Genomic DNA, 23141 nt, shown 5'->3' with positions numbered 1-23141 from the left:
GTCTGTCCGCCGTCTGACCGTCTGACCGTCTGTCTGCATGCTGACATCACTGATACTAAACAGTGTCGCCACCATGGTAACAATGAATGCCCAACTGACATCACTGACTGACTCACTACAGTGCCCAAATTTGGAGATGACATCACAAACTGGCCTGGACACAGAACATCATATATGGGCATAAAAGAGTGCCAGCCAGACAGACGGATACAGCAGGTATTGCACAACTGGACATGGATGGTGACTGTTCTGCCCAACAGGCACCGGTCTGGGTTCTCCAACATTACTTCTGAGACTCCTACATTCAATCCCTCATCGCACCCCCCCCCGGGCACAGGACTAGTTTTTCAAAAGCAGCGACGAAAATAGCCGACACAAAGCGCCGCATTTGCGGAACACTGTGAGCGATTTTTACTACTCTTGTGCTACACTGTCATGCGACAATATAAAATAGGACAGCGTACTTTTATCGAGCATTCATTTATCGAAAAATATATACAGACGAAATATCGAGATCCAAGGTTTCTGCCCGACAGTGGTGGTATGTGAAGATGATATTTTATCATGGAAGTCAAAGGAGAAATTGGACGGCATTGATAACAAGATGGGGCCAAATGACAGTGTGATTTCCACGCGTATCCCGTAGTCTATGACATCAGTTATGGCATCAGTGCTGGTCATCTACTGTATGACGTCAGGGAGATTAGCAATTGAAGCAATTCTTCATCGTCTATTAAAGACGATTTGTCATGGTAATCCAATAACAAAACCTAAAAGCAACTATGCCTCTTATCGTGATGTGCGGTTATCCCTGCAGTGGTAAAACACGAAGGGCAGAGGAGTTGAAGAACTACTTTGAACAGAACACGGACAGGAAGGTTTACGTGGCAGGCGACGGGACGGCCGGCGTCGATAAGGATAAGAACGCCGTTTACGTCGATTCCCAGAAGGAAAAGAACGTCAGGGGAGTTCTGAGAGCCGAGGTGGAGAGGAGGCTCAACAAGGACGACGTCGTCATACTGGACTCGTTAAACTACATCAAAGGCTTCAGATACGAGCTTTACTGCCTGGTCAAACACGCGCGGACGCCTCACTGCCTGGTGTACTGCCTGACCTCCGCCCAGGTGAGTTCAGCGTGGAACGCCAGCAGGGACCCCGCCAACCGGCTCGCCCAGGAGACCTTGGACGCGTTGGTGCTGAGGTTCGAAGCTCCCGACTCCAGAAACCGATGGGACAGTCCCCTTTTCACCGTCCAGGTGGAGGACGGCGCGCCTCCGTTTGAGGCCATCTCCGACGCCATTTTCAAACGGAAAGCGCCGCCGCCGAACCAGTCGACGCAGAGTCAGCCGCTGTCTCCCGCGAACTTTCTGTATGAACTCGACAAGATCACGCAGGAAGTGTTGATGGCGATTCTCGATGCGCAGAAGACGAGTCTTCCCGGAGACGTCGTCGCGGTTCGAGGAGCAACGGAGAAGGTTGAGCTCACCAGGACCTTCAACATGTCGGAGTTACGGAAACTTCGGCGCCAGTTCATCAGTTACGCCAAGATGCACCCGACAGAGAATGTTGGACAGATCGCTAACATGTTCGTGCAATATTTAAACTGCAATATCTAAACAAGAAATCTTTTAACACATATGGTGCCAACCCCGAGTTTCCCGAGTTTGTATTGGTACTAGTGCTGTGCCAACCCCGAGTTTCCCGAGTTTGGGCCGTTTTTGATTTTTTTTTTTTTTTTTCAAAATCTTTTTTTTCAAAAAAGATTTTTGGACCTCCAGAAATGTATTAGGCATGATCGCGATCGTGAAATTGCATGTTTAACCCCCATACCAACCCATTCTTTCAAACATGGCAGCCATGTTTGTTTACATCTGAAGAAAACATAATGGCTGATAAATCATGAATGCCTGAACGGATTTCCAAGCGGATTTTTTTGTTTGAAAGCTGTGAACAGCATCTACACACGTGGTGCATCATCTAGGCATGGGCGTGCACTTTTTACACACTTGCACAATTACATGGAAGTCTATGGTAACCATGGCAACGCGGGACATTGGCCGGAAAAAATCATTGCAACATAAGTGTTAAAATAAAATGAAAAAGATCTATGATGTTAAATCTTTTAAAATAAAATAAAAAGATCTATGATGCAAGTCCCATGACGTCAGTCATCTATCAGCAGGCACTAGAAACGTATCGGCCCGGATCGGTCCGAGTGGTTTGCAAGATTAGCCCCCAGACATGCAGACACACAGACAGACCCTCTTCTAGACTCCCACGGGAACCAGAGTGTAAAACAATTGGGCAAAGACATCCTAATTCAGCAAGTTTAGCAATGTTGTTGTTCATTGATGCTGAGTTGCTGACTATATAAATATTTGAGCAAAAGTCAGACCAAATGGCAATCTAATATAGATGGTTTCGGAGGGCACACGCACCTGTGTAGACGGCTGGTTTTCCGGTGAGGGAAGACTTGTACAATAACACTGAACTGTCTCCAAGTCCACAGAGGATGTGTTTCCCGTTGCCTAGGAATGACCAGAAAAGAGACACAAGACTTTCATTATGATTCAAAAGCTTAACCGCTTGCATTGACCACTTAAACCCCTATTTTATACTTCACACAATGGTGAAAATAGACGATCTACTGAATAGATTGGCTAATTTCCCTGTTTCTTTTGTACATTTTAGAACCTTTTGTTTTGAATTTATTTTGATTTTTTTACAAAAGAAATAATAAAAAGATATATATACATAATATACATACATATATTACCAGTATAGACGCCTGAGGGCGAGGTCGCGCAGGACGGAATTCATTATTAATATATATATCGGACCAGTCCTTATATTGTATGGAGATCCCTGATGTGATACCCATATATGGAGATATGGGCATATTGGTTGGATCGGCGGTTCTACAAGAAAATGTTGATTTATCACACTATTTTATGACAATGAATACAGTACTGTATAGCCCCTTTTCGACTGCAGTTTTAGCACCACACCACACCACACTAAACCAGACCACACCGCACCACATAAAAATATCTACATTTTCCATTACAAAAAAGTATCCCTATCGGTAAGAAACAAATTGACTCTTTTAACTGTGATTATAATACAATATAAATTTGTATTACAACTGTCCTAATTATAATGCACTGTAATGGATAATGGATTATAACTGTGATTATAATACATTATAAAGTATTAATGTATTACTATGATAATTAAAATACACTATAATAGATTATAATAGTGGTTGTAACACAATAGATTCTATTATCATGTATTACAACTATATCCTGGTGGTCTAAATGAAAAGTCAGTGAGTGATCATTATGAAGTGTTTGGCCCTGTTTGGCCTAGCTCAGACCTACTCTAGAGTGGATACTTTTTAGTACCCTGTTTAGTACCACTTTCACACCACTCTACCCAGGTCCTTGTAGTGGAAAACCTGGCACAAGTGGGCGGTGTGGTGTGGAGTGGGGTCTGTGGAAAAGGGGCTTTAGTGGCTGCTGCGATGGACTCTCACCTGAGTACTGAAAGCAACACACTGCTTTCTTGGCGATGCGTAGTTTAGTGTGCGGAGCGCTGGGTGCAGCGCTGTCGGCTGGGTAATCCCTGAGTGTCCATCCTCTGCCAGAGTAGAGAAATAAACAGGCAGCTTTGTAACGCTAATGATGAGAAAGAAACGATTGTTTTTGCATGTTTTTTGTAAAGACCGATGGTTTAGATCATACATGGGCAACTGGCGGCCCGGGGGCCACATGCGGCCCCCACCTTCACTTAATGCGGCCCGCATGTTAAATAATATCAGAATACTGATATATTATTGATTTCAGCTATTACAATTCCAAACATGCAAACAGTAGCGCTTTGGGGGCCGGACGCGACCGGACGCCGTGTGGCCGGAAATATTTCCCCACATGCACGCACACTGACGGCACCGAACGGTACACGAGCGTGTAAACGCGTGAATACCCCCCCGCGAGAGCCGCGACAACCCCCCACCCCGCGTGTGTGTGAGAGAGCGTCCTCAAGCCCCCTCTATTCATATGGATATATAGCCTACTTTAACACCTAGGTTTCCAGCTGTGACTGCATGTGCATGTGTCGATGTGTGTGTGTCCTCATACATGGCTCCATATTACTGTGGTATTTAGTGTTTGAGATTCGTTCAAGGCAAACTTTGTTTCTCTATCCTACTGCAGCGCTGTATTTTCTAAATGAATTAAAAGAAAGTAGAACATAAAATCTTAAGTAACAATGCAAATGTAATTAAGACTAGAAAACTATTGTTTTCCCATTAGATCTGCTGACATCCTTTCTATCTAAATAGCCTCTAGAGGCGCGTGCACGCGCGTGCACGTGACGTCAATAAAATCCCAAAGCACCACTGCATGCAAACATGACCCGCTTTAATTACTTCTGTCTATTAGTAGCTTAATGACTTGTAGGCTACTAGTATTTTTCATGTCAAATGTATTTGTATTTGAGTTCATAATGTTAACATAAGAACATATTAATGCATTTGAAATTAAAATAAAATGCCACTTTTCAGGATTCCAATTCAAGAATAGCAAAAAATAATTTAGGATTCCAATTCAAATAGAACAAAAATAGCAGATCTACAAGCTCAAAACGCGTCGCAGTGCGACACGTTTTGAGCTTGTAGATCGGCTATTTTTGTTCTTTTTGACTGTATATGCATTGTGGCCCTCTGGAGTGAATGTGAAAATATAGTGGCCCTCTCCATCATCAAAGTTGCCCACCTCTGGTTTAGATGGACTACTCACACTTTCTTTTTGGTCTTTGCAGGGTGTGAAGTCTTCTGGATGTTCGTCTTAGGGGTGAACATGTTTCTTCTGAAAAGCAGCAAAGTTTTAAATGCACACAGACAGTAAACTACCACAATGACATAACATTATATACATAATGTTTATTCTGCCTGTCATAAAAACAAATGTATGAATAAAGGATTTGCATTAAAGGTCATATGACATCACTGACTAGCATTGACTGTTATGGACACTTTTGTTTGTATTGTATTATAGTTGTGCTTAAGGTGCTTTGACAGTTTTTTTGACACTTTATGTATACAGTATATTCATTGTTCCCTTCTTTGTTGTACCTTGCTCTTTACTGTAATCACTTTCTAAATATCCTTATACTGCTGTGCTGCCTCTGGGCGACTGATTTTCCCCCTTGGGAAAGTTGGGATAATAAAAGTATCTATCTATCTATCTATCTATCTATCTATCTATCTATCTATCTATCAAATTTTCATTGTTTTTATTTTTAGGTTTCCTGACCTCAATTACAGACAAAACAGAACATTGAAGATTCAGTGTTTTTTCTGCATTCTGTAGTTTTTTGAATAATTAGGCTCAGAAAAGTGAGTTCATTGGCCTTCGTGTTTGTATATCCTTCCAATTTACCATTTACCTGTTACTTTCCACTGTGTATCGTTCCACTTTTTACCATTGACATTTACCACTGTGGTTGTTGCGTTCCAAAAGAGGCGACGATTAACAGGAAAGTTCCTGAACTACGACACCTACAGGAATCTATAGGTATGTTATCTTTGCAAGTCCAAATGCAACAGAACAAAGATTCCTGATTCCCTGCTCCCCGTAAAAAAGGTCTTCAAAATAAAAGGCCTCTACAAGGGTTATAATTTATGGCTATGAGTGGTCCCATAAGCCAGCAGAAATGGAATTGTTGTGATTCATTTAAACTTATTAGCACAACGGTCTCTCGCGCGAAAAATAGCCGATCTACAAGTCGAGAGCTTGCACTGTAGTGTAGATCGGCTATTTTCAGTGCGCAATGCTAGCTAGTTTTATTGTGAAAATAGACCATCTATTTTCACTATTTCTGCCTCTAATATTTGACAATTTGGCCAATGTTTTAGAGGTATTAATAAGTCCTTAAATTGTCACTTTAGAAATGTGCAGATACCCTCTATACAATTAAACTTTATGTTGATTTGTTTACTGTTGAGTGAGAAAACAATGTTGCACATTAAGCTAATCATCTGGGGACCCCCCAAAATAATTTGGGGACCCCCCCCCCCCCCCGGGGAGTCCCGACCTACAGGTTGAGAACCACTGTCGAAGGCAAGCAACAAGGTGCCCCACCCAGTCAGTCCACCTACCGAGGACAGCTGGTGTATCCTGATGACCTCACGTTGGAGTGGAAGACCAGGGGATGTTCCCTCACAGCTCCTCTGTCTGAACACAAGAAGGTTAATGAGAAAGATCTGTGAATATGAAGTACTGGCTAAAGCAAGAAGAGGACACAGCTAAAGGTAAAAGGGTATTATTAGTATTACTAGTAAGACGCCTAAGGGCGAAAATCATATATAGAGATGAGATCCATGTGGGAATATTGGTTGGATCGGCGGTTCTACAAGAAAATGATGTTTCATACAACTGTACATTGTGCAAGTACAGTAACGGCAGGGAAAGCAGCTAAGAACATAGGCAACAACCTGAGCTATCAGTGTGCAAAAGTTGGAGTCTGTAGAACCAACCGTGTGCTGTGAGACCCCAGACATGCTTTTTTTTTTAAATATTTTTTATCCCACGTTTTTTGCAACCCATTATTCTCACCCGGTGACTACCTAACCTGTAGTCCTGGTTTCCTCTCTCCCCCTGCCGCGCCAGGGGAGATTGGGGAGCACCCGGCTGGCTAGGGGGAGGTAGTATAGAAATCAGGACTACTGCATGTTTTTGTGTGAGGGCCTATGCCCAAGGAGACACGGGGAGAACATGCAAACTCACCACAGAGAGGCCCTATCGCCAACCCCACCTAGGGTGTGGGTGCTGATGACCCCAGACATGCTTACTCAGTTACTCGTTATGTGAAAGTCCTATGACGTCTATGACGTCTGACATCATACATACAATCCCTTTTAAACCCATATATGGAGATCCCTGTCTGTAGAACCAACCGTGAAGTAAGAGCAACATGGCTGCCTCCTCACTATGCTCAGTAGTTAAATCTCCTTCATTAAAACCTATTAATGGGAAGATGTGAAAAAAGACGACCCAACGTTTGGCACGCTACTCCTCCCACAGTTTTCGTGGCACAGACTCAAGCCATACAGTAGGTCAAATTGACCGGCATCATCGGGAGATATCCTGAGATATCTTGAATAGTTTATATTTATATGAATGTATTTGTTAATTTGACTTAAAGGAGTGATACAGACCAAAATGAATGAGAATGTTTCCACAGACCTTCTTACCTGGTTAGGTTGATATGCCTAATTTCTGCCCCTGTTCTGAGATTTGTAGATTAGTCTCCACAGCTAAAACGGGCTTATCGTCACTATCCAAAAGCGCCCATTTCGGCCGCTTATTTTTTATTTTTTATGAATCGTCCAGACATGCTTCCTACAGACACCACACACCTTCGTACTCCCATTTGCCATTCGTCTCCATAGACTTCCATGTAATTCATAGTGCACGGATCATGCACACCCATGCCTAGATCATGCACCACGTGTGTCCACATTGCTCAAAGCTTTCAAACAAAAAAAATCCGAATGGAAATCCGTTCAGGCATTCATGAGATAGCATTACCATTATGTTTTCCTAAAATGTAAACAAAGATGGCTGCCATGTTTGAGAGATGGGGTTGCTATGGGGGTTAAACATGCAATTTTACGATTGCTATCATTTTTTTTTTCAAAAACGGGAAATTCTCTGGACTATCGGGCCTGGCAGGTAGAGACATTGAAATATTCTCTGGACTATCGGGCCTAGCAGGGAATGAGTTAACAGTTCTACTGCCATATTTACTATTTATTTATTTGTGCTGGTGCCATCAAAAAGTAGCTTACCTTTGCAATGTTATAGAAAATTATCTATGGATGATTTGGGAACAGACCCCCACTTCGACGCACCCCTATTTCGAAATACCGCTACTCCGCCCCCCCGCTACTCCGCCCCCCGCGACTTCGACGCCCCCCCCTTTTCGACCCGTCGGAATGGGACCCCCCCCCCCCCCCCCCCCCCCCGAAAAAAAACGACCGAACGAAACGACTGACTGACGGTCGAGCAAGATGGGGAGAGAGGGAGAGGGGGGAGGGAGAATAGTCAAATCAATTTGATCATCGCTCTCTCTCTCTCTCTCTCTCTCTCTCTTTCTCTCTCTCTCTCTCTCTCTCTGTCTGTCATATGATATGATATGATATGTAGGCCTATATGTGAAGTCCTTTCATGAAACCAAACAGCATCGCTTTCTTTTTTTATGTCTCCAATACTTCTGCACATTTGGAATCAGTTTTTACCCAGTCCCAGAACTCAAGCAATTTAAATCGTACAAAGTCCCTTTTATAGCTGATCAGTCATCGAAAACAAAAGCTCTCAACGCATCACAGACTGTCACATAATGTCAAATTGGTTGGTTCTATTTTGTCAGACGCCCGTGCCTGCCCATATGCGCACGTATAGGCCTATATTGTTTCCAAAAACGGTCTGGCTTTATGGGCATACTGTAGGCCTATATAGCCTAAAAAAACATACTTGAAATGTATGTTTTCAGTCCCAAATACTGTAGGCCTAATGCTTTAATTGTCGTTATTGGCTATACGTTTGTATTGCATTAAAAAGGATATATCCTATATGTTTCTTTTATGTCCGCTCCAGTTTTATCATTGTCAGTTTTGACTAAAGTACCTATTTTATTTTAGCCTAATAGTTAAGGTAACGTGACCGCATATTTTCTAAATCTGCTGTCGTGAAAATAATGCGTGCGAAACGCCAGGCGCATTGTAGCCTATACGGGGCGCGCCGTGCGCCGGAGTTGTTAATTAATTCCCAGCTGGTAGATCAAACAGAGTTGTTGATGGCCCATCAATTAAGCTACACGCTGTACCTAAATGGCCAATTGGAACTTGAAAAGAGTAGAGATTACGTAACTGCACGGACCATCAGAGAAAGTGACGGAAGTGGGTGAAGTGGTGAACTTCACCGCAGACAGACAAGTGTCTGTTAGTGGCCAAGTGGCCATGGCTTTCAATCATGATTTCCCCTGTCTTTTAACAAATTACCGCGGTGCAGGCGAATGGATCAATCAAATATAGGTAATTATTAATCATTTTTGGATAATCGCAGATGAAATAATGCAGGAAATAAATTATGACACAATCTATCAGCAAAAACCTAAATCTCTGAATGCTTGTGTCTGTGTGTGAGTGTATGTTATAGGCAGCCTAACAGACACTCAAAAAATAACAAATGATACAAAATAGCCTAACTTGGCCTATTTTGTATCATTTGTTAATTTTTCCACACTAGTCCACGAAACAGCTGTGACCACCACTTTACTCGAGTCGGATCAGCATCACGGCATGCCTGGTCGCACTGACCCACCTTAATTACCTCTATGGTAGGCTGGTAGCGCTGCGCAAGTTCAATCTCTTTCATAGAAACTTCACGCATAGGCCTATTGCAAAGTAGCAAGACTAACAAGCTGTGGCTGTGTGTGTGTGTGTGTGTGTGTGTGTGTGTGTGTGTGTGTGTGTGTGTGTGTGTGTGTGTGTGTGTGTGTGTGTTTGTGTTTCTCTCTTTCTCTCTCGCTCTCTGTGCCAAATGGAGAGCTTTATGCGCTGAGCGCAGAGAGAAGGAGCCAGCGAGAGAGAGACGTTGACGTTCTCCTATTCATAGATATTAATATCTTGCTAAAGTAGGCTGTTTTTTTTTTTGCTGTCTGGTTTATTGCAAGATTTTGAGAGTCCCGTCGGCTGCCTGGTTTTATTTTTTGATCGCCCGTTTCCTACCGCAGTAATAGGTTACCGCCTGGTTACACTAACCGTGGGTTGAACTTGAAGAATGAATAAACACAGGGAGATGAGGAGGCATTATTATCATTATTCTCTCTCTCTCTCTCTCTCTCTCTCTCCCTCCCTCTCCCTCTCTCTCTCTCTCTCTCTCTCTCTTTCTCTCCCTCCGTGTCTATCCATCTCTCTCTGTCTGAATCAGCGCGCCGCAGCAGAAAAAAAGACGAACATAGCACTCAGTAGGCTAAATCAATGCATTTCTGTGAATACAAGAAAATATAAAAAATAATAATTTGACATAATGGAAGATTTGATGGTGCAGATGTATACATTGGATTAATATAATTAGTGCGGTTGGATAATGGATAATTAATTTGCGCAGATGGATTCGGATAACCTCAAAAAGCCTATCTGTGCAGCACTTAACAACTTCAAAGGTGAAGTCAATACTGTCGAAAAGCCGACGTGTCGTAGTGGCGACGTGTCACCAATTCGAAGTGGCGGTGTCTATAGAAAAGTGGAGACACCCCGCCATTTCGACCCATTGAAGTCAATTGTCGAAATGCCGACATGTCGAAGTGCCGACGTGTAACCGGATGATTTCCAAACATAATCCTTTTCAATGGACGCATATATTTGTACTGTAGCCAAACTGACGGCAGGGGGAAGCCTTATGCAAGGAATGAATGTGAAATGGCACTCCTCACTTTCCGTCATTCAGAGCGTAGAAATCGTTTTCTAGATCAGGTCCAAAGAATACAGCCAGGAAGTGATTTGGGACTCCATTGATGTTTACGTGTGGTGGAAATTTGAGAGCAGCGTTACGGGAGCTGTTCTTACTGTACACACATGCGCGACCTCTCATCAGCTTACAGTGCTCAAACAAGGTAAAAGAACGAGCGTTCGTATTGGCTTTGCACCACGTTCAGAATTGGGACGAGCGTTAACGTTCGAAGCAGTAAGAGTTAATACAAAAACAAACCAAAAAAACAATGGGAACCAGGGTTATAGCGCCATCTAGCGGCAGTGACGTCAGTCTTGCTCAAGGACACTAAGGGACTTTGCACACAGGCGCGATTTTTCGCACGAAAAAAAAGCTGACAATTTCATTTTTTTAAAGAAACCAATGATTCTCTTTGACCTCATGCACACCTTCCCCCGAATTTGCTGTGCGGCGAGTGGCTGGCTGCGGCAATGCGTTTATTACCCGATTTGTGCGTATTTTCGCATGACTCCTTTTCAGATCCGCAGTGCGGATTCCGCACAGCATTGCATACCAAATTCAATGCTTTTTAATCATGCAACAAACGGAAAAAAAAACAAAAAAAAACGCAACGTTAAAATTTGTGCCTGTGTGCAAAGCAGGGGGAGCCGTGGATCAAAGTGGCAGCTCTAGCTCCTGAGCCATTGTTTGTGTATACAGTACAGTTATGTGTATAAAGAAATAGTAGATCGAAAGCTGGTTGCACACTGCTGCGTTTTTCGGGCCGAATATCGGAGTGAATTTCTGAGCGTGTGAATAAAAAAATCAATCTCACGTTATGTCAGTCACGTTTGCACACTGCCGCCCGTTTCGCGCACCACTCTGTCCCTTGCTCTCTCTATCTTTCTCTCTCTCCTTGCCCTGAAAAACGCATTTCGCAACGAAAAACGCAGCAGTGTGCAACCACCTTAAGTCCTTTGTGCCGGTCGCTCTCAAGCAATACAACGAGACTCATAGCGGATGCTTGCCAAGGCCTAATAGGATAACCTAGGACAACATATATATATTCTTGATTTATTTGCACTGACTTTGGTCACCTATTTTCTGGCCCTGCACTATTGGGCTGTGTTGAACTGAGTACTATTGCTGTGTTGATATGGCGGTGTGATACTTGTGTTGCATTGACTAGCATTGACTGTTATGTGCACTTTTTTGTTTGGCACTGTCTGTTAAGTTGTGCTTTGAGTATAGCTTTTTTTTTTGTGACGTGTCACTTATGAGCGTTGAATGTTTCGTGATCACTATATGTATATATTCTTCTTTTTTTGCAATAGCTTTTCGATACTTTATGTTTATATTCTTCTTTTTTTGTGCTTGCTCTTTGGACTACAGTACTCTTTTTCTTTTTCCTACTTCTTTGTAACTTGTAACCTTAAACTGCTGTGCTGCCTCAGGGCAACTTAATTTCCCCCGTGGGATAATAAAGGTATCTATCTATCTATAAAAGACGTGACTAATGTCAGCTGACTGATTCATTTCTATGTTTCTCCAAATTGTTGAAGTAGTAAGGCCTGAGTGAGTATACTCCATTTGTGGGGCTGGTGTCACATGCCCAAAATAGCCAATCTACAAGGTCATGTGTTTATTGCGAGGTTTGTGAAGACCGTGGCAACATAGAGTTTCGATTAAAGAGATAGTTCACCCCAAAATACAGTTTTTTCTATTGATTACTCACCCCGTGCAGACTTGAATTCATGGATGTTTTTCTAGTTTTTGTCGCATTCCTAAGCCAGATGACCAGCAGTGGTTCCCTATGGAGACACAAAGAGCCTGCTTTGTTCCCTATGGAGACACAAAGAGCCTGCTTTGTTCCCTATGGAGACACAAAGAGCCTGCTTTGTTCCCTATGGAGACACAAAGGGCCTCCTTTGTTCCCTATGGAGACACACAGAGCCTGCTTTGTTCCCTATGGAGACACAAAGGGCCTGCTTTGTTCCTTATGGAGATACAAAGAGCCTGCTTTGTTCCCTATGGAGACACAAAGAGCCTGCTTTGTTCCCTATGGAGACACAAAGGGCCTGCTTTGTTCCTTATGGAGATACAAAGAGCCTGCTTTGTTCCCTATGGAGACACAAAGAGCCTGCTTTGTTCCCTATGGAGACACAAAGAGCCTGCTTTGTTCCCTATGGAGACACAAAGAGCCTGCTTTGTTCCCTATGGAGACACAAAGAGCCTGCTTTGTTCCCTATGGAGACACAAAGAGAAATATTGTCATGAATTTAAATCTCCATTGGGTGAGTAATCAACTAGTGTCTTTTAAACTGTCCCTTTAAAAGACCCCACTATCGTTGGTAAGTGGCCATGGTATGAGCAGGATTGAATCAACTTATCGGAAAAGAATTTGAGGAAGGCGAACCGCACATTATTTTACTCCAGTAAGCTTTGTGCGTTCTTTTTTTCGATAACCACACGACTTGTCACTGAGTTGGTGTTAATGCGATGAAATCAAATGGTCCGGTTCTGTTCTTTGGTAGCTTAGATGGCCGATGATGTGACTCTCTCTGACGCTGCCCGTATGCAACGGGAGGGTTGCTGTTGGAAAGCTACGCGCATTTTAATGGCCGTGGAAAAACTGAGCTCACTGCTACAGCTTAGCTAGCGAAGGCACTGACACACAAGCGAGCGGGGGGGGGGGGGGGGGGGGAATATCTGCTCCGTCCCACAGAGTTTGTGGTTTATGCTCTTAAGTTGTCTCCTGGGCTGCATGAGGCACACTGTGGAATCCTCAGTGTTCCTTAGACCAGTGGTTCTCAACCTTTTCAGGCCGCGACCCCTAAAATAATACTTTTAACCTACGAGCTCTAAGAGTTGAGGCATTACATTTTGTCTAACACGGTTCTATTGTGAAAATAGCAGATCTACATGCTCACAACGCCTCGCGCTGTGAGCTGTATGAAATACTTGCCAGTAATGGAGTTGTTGGAAGGGCATGAATTGGTTAAATGATTCCCGTGGTCAGACTTATGGTCACTTTTGTGCAGAATAAGAAGTAGTTCCATTGAGTTGGCTGGCCCTAAATGTTTTAATAAACAAATCCACAAAACTGCCGTCATTATTATTGTTGACATATTTCTACTATATAGAGCGAGTTTCCTTATATTTCCTCAAAGACCCTGCCCTCTGTCTGTACCATTGGTTCTCAAAGTGGGATCTGGGGACCCCCAGGGCAGCTAAAATTATAGTTAGGACCGAAGGCGAGATTTTAGCTTTCAGCAGAGCTGCTTGTTTTGAGGGCGTGTGCTGCCGCGGGATGCGCCCATTGAGTTGAATGCGGCGCAGTGATCTACTCGAGAGAAGAAATAGTACCATGTGACAGAGGCGTCCAAGTTGAACGAAACTCACTCTATATAGTAGAAATATGTCAACAATAATAATGACGGCAGTTTTGTGGATTAGTTTATTAACACATTTAGGGCCAGCCAACTCAATGGAACTACTTTTTATTCTGCACAAAAGTGACCAGACGTCTGACCACAGGACCCAGTTAATGAAATAATGCCCTTGCAACAACTCCATTACAGGTGACTATTCCATACAGTCTGTGACAGTGGAACCAAATGGACAAAGAGGATCTTACTGTGTGGCTGGCTGGGCAACAACGGTTTGGACCTCCTCCATCCTCACAACCCCATGCAATACAATTTTGCTCTAAAATCATGCAAAGCGGTACACAGTATCTCTACAGTCATGTCAGCAAAATGCATCTGTCCCATCTAGCGCCACTATCAGGCCGATCTTTTAATATCCCCATATGCTGTGGAATGCCCTCCCTGACCACCTTAGAGCACCACAGTCAGTTGACACTTTTAAAAGGGGACTAAAGACCTTTCTTTTTAACAAGGCATTTGCCTAGTTTTGGATGCCCTTTGTGCTTTTAACCCTTCTTTTTTTGGTGACCAAATGTGCTTTTAAATCTACCTTGAGATGTGTTTATTTAGGTGCACTGTTCTTAATTTACTTACAGTATTTTCTGGACTATAAGGCGCACCTGACTATAAGGCGCACTGTCAATGAATGGTCTATTTTCAAACTGTTTTCATATATAAGGCGCACCTGACTATAAGGCGCACATAATAGACGCTACCGCTGTGTTATGCATCCAACAGATGGAGCTGTGCTAAAGGGAATGTCAATGTCAATGAATGATCCATATATAAGGCGCACTGAACTATAAGGCGCACTGTAGTTTTTTGAGAAAATTAAAGGCTTTTAAGTGCGCCTTATAGTCCGGAAAATACGGTAATTTCTTTTGTTGGCTTTGTTTTGCTTCTGCTTTGTTTTGTTTTTTTGCCATTTTAATGTAGCACTTTGAGATTTGTTTCAAATATTAAGTGCTTTATAAATAAAATGTATTATTATTATTATTATTATTATGTGTGTCCAGAAATAAACACACGACGTCCGCCATTTACTCATTATGGATAGGCTATGAAGCATCGACTAAAGGTGGAAATGTACAGATTTACCCAAAGAAGAGTAACACAATTAAACGCTAGAGACGTATCAAACCAAACCCAACGATTTCCCATGAACGCGGCTGATAGGGAACAGTGATCAGTCAGCAACACTGACCATGCTAGCAGCGCTGAAACAACACAGCGCTCAGCAGCACTGACCATGCTAGCAGCGCTGAAACAACACAGCGCTCAGCCCTAGTTCAGACTAACTACTGTATATCAGTGAGACATCTGGCCTAAAAAGAAAAAGTGCAAACATTTATCATCACCCTCACTAAAAGCCAACGCTTTAAGCTTCCTACATGATTATAGCATATGAGGGAAGGTGGCGACAGCAGAAATCAATCTTACGGCCACGGTTCATTTCATTTAACGCATTCAGACCGGAAACTGTGTCACTTTAGATTTCAACCACTTTAACCATTATTCCATGCTTTAGCTAGTGAATAATAGCAGATATACAAGCTCATATCGCGGGGCACCGAGTGCCGCGCTATGAGCTTGTAGATCTGCTATTTTTCGAAAAATCATAACAATTTGTGTAAGTCTTTGAATGTATTGACCCGATTCTCTAAAATGTCTTTTAAATCCTTCTAAAGTTATTTTTTTTGAAAAACGTATGCGTCTATGATCAGTGGTTCTCAAACTTTTTCATGTCAAGGACCCCCAAAATGATATGTATTTGGCCGCGGACCCCCCGTCTGAAAATATGTTGTTCCAGGGACCCCCCCAGAAGACTGGTTAATGCAAATATTATGCATCAGGGAACAGCCAGAAGCAAAGATATGAGTTACAAATGTTCGCTAAAAATAAATAAATACATCATACAAGAACAACGTGAATAGCTCAACAAAAGTAACATTTGGTGTGTTTTTTTTTGTTTTTTTTTTCAAATTCAATGCCAAATGCCACTTTCAACACCACTTTCACTTTCAATTATTCAACTCTTAATTACACCTGAAAACATTCGTAATCAACTGCAATCGACTAATCAAGGGCTTAAAGATCAGATGTGCAATCTGGCCTGACTAGAAGTTTTGTTGACTTTAATTAAAGCAGTTAGAAACATGGCTAAATCTAAGGAATGGTTCAGAGATGTTCAGAGAAGATTTGCAGGTTTTCAAGATTTTCCAAAAATAGCACATCTACTCGGTGGCTACGCTGTGAGCTTGTATATCTGCTATTTTTCAATACATTATAAAATAATGGATGAAGTGGTTAAAATCTAACGTGACATATACAGATACGTTCCCGGACTAAACGAGTTAAAAACTGTTATATCGAGTCGCAGCTGTCAATCAGTGCCTGGACCTGGGTGCCAGTGCTGTGCTCAATGGAGGAAAACGTTCCGTTCCGGGAGTCTCATATAATTGCACGCTGCAAACCTCTTCTGAATGCAACCGTGTGCACTTTCTGCACAAACCCTGGGGAATACAAGTGGAGCAGTGGTGGTGGAAAGTAACTAAGTACATTTACTTAACCCATTTAGAACGGGTACACTATATTGTGTATCATTATTTTATGCTTTAACTATTGAAAAATAGCAGATCTACAAGCTCGCAGCGCGGCACTCGGTGCTGCGCTGCAAGCTTGTAGATCTGCTATTTTTGAAAAATCGTGTAAATTAGAATTTTGACCCGATTCTATAAGTGTCTTTTGAATCCTTCTAAGATTTTTTGAAAAACCTATGTTTCTATGTCAGCAATCTGGCCAGCCATCGTCAAAGAAAAGGTCCTTTTCACTTAAATGGAGCTCAGTTGGTCTGTTCTTGAGAGACTACCATGTCAGTGGTTCTCAAACCTTTTCATGTGAAGGACCCCCAAAATGATATGTATTTGGCCACGGACCCCCATCTCAAAATATTTAGTTCCAGGGACCACCCAGAAGCAAAATTTGAGTTACAAACGTTCGCTTTGAAAATACATATATTCAAAGATTTGCACACATTTTCACGACTTTTTCAAAAATAGCAGATCTACAAGCTCGCAGCGCGGCACTCGGTGCCGCGCTGTGAGCTTGTAGATCTGCTATTTTTCACTGGTTAAAGCATTCAATAATTCTAGGCCTAGTCAGGGAATATATCTTCAGAAATAGCGTCAAATCCTGGAATAAATTCCTTACCAAAAAATGTCTTCACCAATGTGTTTGTAAAGGTGTCTAAAGTAACACAGCTCACAAAGACTGAAATTCAGTTTCCCTAGGAGAATCCGTGACAACTGATGAGTCCCATTAAGTTTTTTTTTTTAAAGTGGAATATCCCTTGTACTGTTAGTTCACAGTAAGTACACTTTTGAGGTATTTGTACTCTTCTGAAGTAAAGTAATTTCCAATACTTTTACTTCTGCTCCACTACAGTACAACTCAGATCCAAACATTGTACTTTTACTCCACAACAAGTTGAGTTACTCGTTGCTTTGTAGATTTGGATTATTAAAGGAGTAGTTCACCCCCAAAATGACTTTTTTTTTCTATTGATTACTCACGCCATGGAGAGTAGAGTTCAATAATATTTTTTTGTTTTTTGTCACATTCCTAAGACAAAAATTTGATTCGAGTAAATTTACCCCCATTGATTCCGGATGGGGACCCGTTTCCATCGGCCATTTGAAAATAGGCGATCCATAAGCTCACAATACACGGCGATGCAACACATTGTGAGCTTGTAGATCTACTATTTTAAAAAGATTCTTTATGCACTTGAACATTTTAAACTGGATATTCTGCATAAAGACTACTTTTTTACTTTATAACTTTTATACGGTATTTTTATACTTAAATGTTGCCCAAACGTGTACTTTTAGTCAAGTACATTTTGAATTCCGGACTTTCACTTACTTATATATTGCAGTATTGATACTTTTACTTACGTAAAACGTTTGAGTAATTGTTCCACCACTGAAGGGGAGAAGGGTGGGAGTGTGTGTGGGGGAGGGGGGGGGGGGTGGGTCTGTATGTAGGAGTCAGTCAGTGGATGTTTGTGGTTTTTGGGGTCTGACGGTGCATGCATGCACACCAGGCACGTGCACATACAGTATAGACATCAAAGGGGGCTTGAGCCCCTGCCCTTTTATCCGTCTGTAAAAAAGTGCCCTCTCCAGACCATGAATGCAGTTTTTACTATGGTGAAAGAAACGCAAATGCCCCCTCTTTCCATGCCATACCTGAAGGCAGCATTCAAGAGAATTGCCTTGTCCAAACTCTCCTGAACTTGAACGCAGCATCTTATGTTGAAAGAATGGCCCTCTCTGTGTAGAAATCCATGCCGTTACGCCACATCTCCAGAATTCACTTGATTATGCTTTAGTTCAGTGTGGTGTCAAGCACCGGAAAAAGCCGACCTCCAAGCTCACAACGCGTCGCAGCGCGACGCGTTGTGGGCTTGGAGGTCTGCTATTTTCAACATTTCCACCAAAAGGCCATTTTTAGACATTTCAGCCCCTTCCCCGCTAACATTCTCTGCACGTCCCTGTCTGTAGGAGTCAGTGGATGTTTGTGGTTTTCGGGGGTCTGACGGTGCATGCACGCACAGGGGTGTCGCACCAAATTCTGGGCCCTGGGTACAAGGATTCACTGCGGGGCCCCTGTGCTTTAACTATTGAAAAATAGCAGATATACAAGCTCACAGCGCGGCACCGAGTGCCGCGCTGCGAGCTTGTAGATCTGCTATTTTTGAAAAATCATGAAAATCTTTGAATATTTCAAATCCTTCTGAGGTTTTTTTGAAAAACCTATGTTTCTATGTCAGTGGAGCTCAAACCTTTTCATGTGAAGGACCCCCAAAATGGTATGTATATGGCCACGGAACCCCATCTCAAAATATTGAGTTCCAGTGACCCCCCCAGAAGCAAAATTTGAGTTACAAATGTTCGCTTAAAAAATACATATATTCAAAAGATTTGCACACATTTTCACGACTTTTCAAAAATAGCAGATCTACGAGCTCGCAGCGCGGCACTCGGTGCCGCGCTGTGAGCTTGTATATCTGCTATTTTTCAATAGCTAAAGTATAAAATAATTAAGGCCCCCTCCACCACCTTGGGCCCTAGTGACTCAGTCCCACTTTCCTACCCCTTGTGACGCCCCTGTGCACGGCTGCACGCACACAGCAGCTCCGGGCTCACCGTTAGGGAGATCCCCTACGAGTCTGGCACCGGCATCTCCTTTCACTCCAGCTGTGGGGAGTCGTCGTGCTCTTTAAAACCCATTTAGGTCCTAGAATTATTGAACGCTTTAACCGGTGAAAAATAGCAGATATACAAGCTCACAGCGCGGCACTCGTGAGCTTGTAGATCTGCTATTTTTTGAAAAAAGTCGTGAAAATGTGTGGAAATCTTTGAATATATGGATTTTTAAAAGCGACCGTTTGTAACTCAAATTTTGCTTCTGGGGGGGTCCCTGGAACTAAATATTTTGAGATGGGGATCCGTGGCCAAATACATATCATTTTGGGGGTCCTTCACATGAAAAGGTTTGAGAACCACTGACATAGTAGTCTCTCAAGAACAGACTAACTGAGCTAAAGTTAAGTGACGATCTTTGACGATGGCTAGCCAGATTGCTGACACAGAAACATAGATTTTTTCCCAAAACCTTAGAAGGATTCAAAAGACACTTATAGAATCAGGTCAAAATTCTAATATTCACGATTTTTCAAAAATAGCAGATCTACAAGCTCGCAGCGCGGCACTCGGTGCCGCGCTGTGAGCTTGTATATCTGCTATTTTTCAATAGTTAAAGCATAAAATAATGATACATAATAATGTGTACCCGTTCTGAATGGGTTAATTCTGGCTTTCTCAACCGTCTGTAATGGCAGCGCGTAAACCGCAGCATAGCTACCGTCTCCAGCAGAGCGGCTCGGAGCTGCCAGGGGGATCATGATATACAAGTGTACCAGAAATGGGCCTAATAACCAAGGATCTATCGGTGCCCATTTGGCAAATACAATAAATGTTTTATACTGTACCAACATGTATATGCAGTATCTTTGAATGAACAGTATACATTATTAACTCTCAAATACCTGGAACGCGCCCGAGTCGCGTTATATTTGAACCACTTTAACCATTATCTTGTGCTTTAACTATTGAAAAATAGCAGATTGCAGATCTGCTACAGTATTTTCTGGACTATAAGGCGCACCTGACTATAAGGCGCACTGTCAATGAAAAATCGTGAAAATGTGTGCGAGTCTTTAAATATCTTTGACCCGATCATTGACCCGACTTCTAAATCCTTCCTCTGAATCAGTGGTTCTCAAACCTTTTCTTGTCAAGGACCCCCAAAATTACAGGTATTTGGCCGCGGACCCCCAACTCAAAATATGTTGTTCCAGGGACCCCCCTGAAGCAAATATTTGAGTTACAAATGTTCACTTTTAAATAGATATATTCAAAGACTCGCAAAAACAAATCTTGATTTTTCAAAAAGCAGATCTACAAGCTCACAGCGCGGCACCGAGTGCAGCGCTGCAAGCTTGTAGATCTGCTATTTTTCAATAGTTAAAGCATTCAATAATTCTAGGCCTAAATGGGTTAAGAGATAGTTGAAGTTCTCAAAGGACTTGATCCAGACTAACGTTAAATATGGAGTTGCTGGCGGAGACAGGCGCCCCACTGAGTGCACTTTTTCTAGTAACTATAGAAAGGTGCACTCGGTGGGGCACGTATGTATCCCATGCGCCCCACTAGATTCTAGTGCAAAAAAAACTTTTTTTAAGTGGCTGACGGGGCACCCTGGGGTGCCGTGACGGCAGTCCAGGGGTGCCGCGAGATAATTTGATAATATTTGGAATTTATTTGGACAATTCAAAACAACTATTTAGGATAATTTTAAACTTGAATTTTAAATCTTCAGTCAGTTCTCACCAAAATAGCCATTATCTCAATGTTTTCCTCGCTAAAATGTGCCCTAAATATAAGGTGCAAGGAGTGAAACGGCATCCCTACATTCATTAAGATAATGTAGGGGTGCCTCAAGATGAAAAGAGTATTTGTAGGGGTGCCCTGAACCAAAAAGGTTTGGGAACCCATGTTCTAGTGAACTAGAATCCTAGTACTAGAAATTCTAATTAGTTCACTGTGCATTCATTGTTACATCATCATAACACCTCACTGGTGTAATGAGTGAGTGTTTCAAAAGAGTTAAAACTTTGACGAGTGACTCTTCTTTGGCGCTGTGGACCCCGGACAATTTGACAAGGACAGTATAGTGGTCCTTGGCAGGACAAAGGGCAGATTCTAGAGGTGGGACGTTCGCAAACGAATCGAGTCTTTTGAACGGCTCTTTGAAATGAACGATGGGATTCGGTTCGCAGTATAGGGAGTCGTTCCTTTCTAACAGTGGTGGGAAAAGTAAAAAAAATCTTTACCTAAGTACTCCAATGTAGAAATAATACTCTGCCACAAGTAGAAGTTCGGAATTAAAATGTACTACAAAAGGTATTGGTATCAAAATGTAGGCTACTTAACTTAAAGTACCAAAGTACTCATTATGCAAAATGACCCATTTCACAAGCTTTCCAATGAATAAAATGTAGAAAAAAGATTTGAAAATAGCAGATCTACAAGCTCACAATGCGTCACAAGATTTGAAAATAGCAGATCTACATGTGAGCTTGTAGATCGGCTATTTTCAAATAGTGGAAATGTATAAATATGGCCAAAATGTATATATGGTTGAAGTGATTTGTAATTATAATCAAAATCTACAAAGTAACTAAATAACTAAAGTAACTAAAATGAGACAGTCTTTTGAACGGCTCTTTGAAAGGAACGATTCCCAGAGATCCGGCTCACTTCAAAGAGCCATAAATCCCATCTCTAATGCATTCTAAATCAGCAGTTCTCACACGCACAAAAATAGCAGATGTACACGCTCGCAGAGCAGCACAAAAGTGACGCGCTGTGAGCTTGTATATTATGCATTAGTATTTTTGTTAATAGCCAACGCAAAAACTTCAAACAGTCGATCCAAGACAAATTCCATCAAAGGGAAATCCCCACTTTCACAGCTTTTAAAGGACAATCGAAACAGTGGGTAAAAAAACATCTTGTGATTCACGTATGACTTATCAGCCCACAATAGAGTACAGTAGGTCTACCCAAGTAATAGTCTTAATCTTTTCTAATTTCTTATTTTACTTTGCCTAAAATCACACAAAGCGGTACACAGTATCTCTAAAGACATGTCATCAACATGCATCTGTCCCATATTCCCTCCTGATTGGCTACGATTGCCTTCTAAAGTTTGTGCATGCGACGTGGCGGTCGCTTTAATCCCGATTAGGGAGTCTTACTGGTAATAAACAAATAAAGTAAAGTCACGTCACGTGATCATTTGAATGACAGAAATGGTGCTTTTTAACCCTTTCTTGGTAATCACAATGTGCTTTTACATTTTATCTGAGCTGTATAATAGGTGTGCACTGTTCCTAATTTTCTGATTTAACTGTTTTGTACCATTTTAGTCCTTTTTATTAATCTTTTTGTTGGTTTTGCTTTGCTTTTGCTTCATTTATTTGCCATTTGAATGTAGCACTTTGAGATTTTGTTTCAAAATATAAAGTGCCTTACAAATAAAAAATGCATTATTATTAGAAATGCTTCAGACCTTTCTTGGCAGGCTCCCTCTGTCTGAAGGCGGCGTGCAGAGGGGATCCCAGCAGTGGGGGGGCGCTGTGAACCAGAGCACAGTTGCTGGAAATGAACAGAAGGAACAGCATTTTTCCACCCTAGTTATGGATTATTATGAGTCTCCTAGGGATGGGACGATACACGATATTATCGTTAATCGTGATAAGAAACACTCACGATAATCGTATCGTGGAGATTTAATATATATCGTGAAATTATCCTCCGTCATGCACTAGGGATCAATTCAACTTTTATTTGCCGAGCTGCATATCCGGTAGCCTGGGACGGCTTCCAATTTCGGGCTTTTGATCCGGTCGGGAGCGGATGGGCTCCTACGTCATTTTGTATTCAAAACGGACTACAGTTTGGCAGGAAACACCAAATCGGAAACAGTTTTAACCGCTACTTGCGCATGCGCTAACTACTTGCGCATGCGCTAACTGGGTTGAAACTGTTTCCGATTTGGTGTTTCCTGCCAAACTGTAGTCCGT

At 42.2% G+C, this 23141-nt stretch overlaps 2 protein-coding genes across 2 annotated transcripts in view; one reads left to right on the top strand and one right to left on the bottom strand.

Moving 5' to 3' along the window:
* The window catches only part of wdr27 (WD repeat domain 27), a gene marked incomplete at both ends in the record, with an annotated part of 197280 nt that overhangs the window by 139419 nt on the left and 34720 nt on the right, over window positions 1-23141 (bottom strand). Inside the window, 5 exons of the mRNA XM_080740095.1 lie at window positions 2439-2528; window positions 3539-3642; window positions 4803-4871; window positions 6164-6239; window positions 22628-22713. Of these exons, the coding sequence (XP_080596221.1) occupies window positions 2439-2528; window positions 3539-3642; window positions 4803-4871; window positions 6164-6239; window positions 22628-22713 (425 nt within the window). The remainder of the gene's footprint in view (window positions 1-2438; window positions 2529-3538; window positions 3643-4802; window positions 4872-6163; window positions 6240-22627; window positions 22714-23141) is intronic.
* On the top strand, window positions 783-1616 carry LOC308296671 (protein KTI12 homolog; the record flags this gene model as incomplete). The annotated part of the gene is made up of 1 exon (XM_080739999.1): window positions 783-1616. One exon carries the CDS (start codon window positions 783-785, stop codon window positions 1614-1616), a length of 834 nt encoding a protein of 277 aa, XP_080596125.1.

The sequence above is a fragment of the Nannobrachium achirus genome (assembly GCF_963921795.1).
Source record: "Nannobrachium achirus genome assembly, chromosome: 13".
Taxonomy (NCBI): domain Eukaryota; kingdom Metazoa; phylum Chordata; class Actinopteri; order Myctophiformes; family Myctophidae; genus Nannobrachium; species Nannobrachium achirus.
Note: the sequence above shows the minus strand (reverse complement) of the source record. Positions and strands in the feature narration are given on the sequence as shown.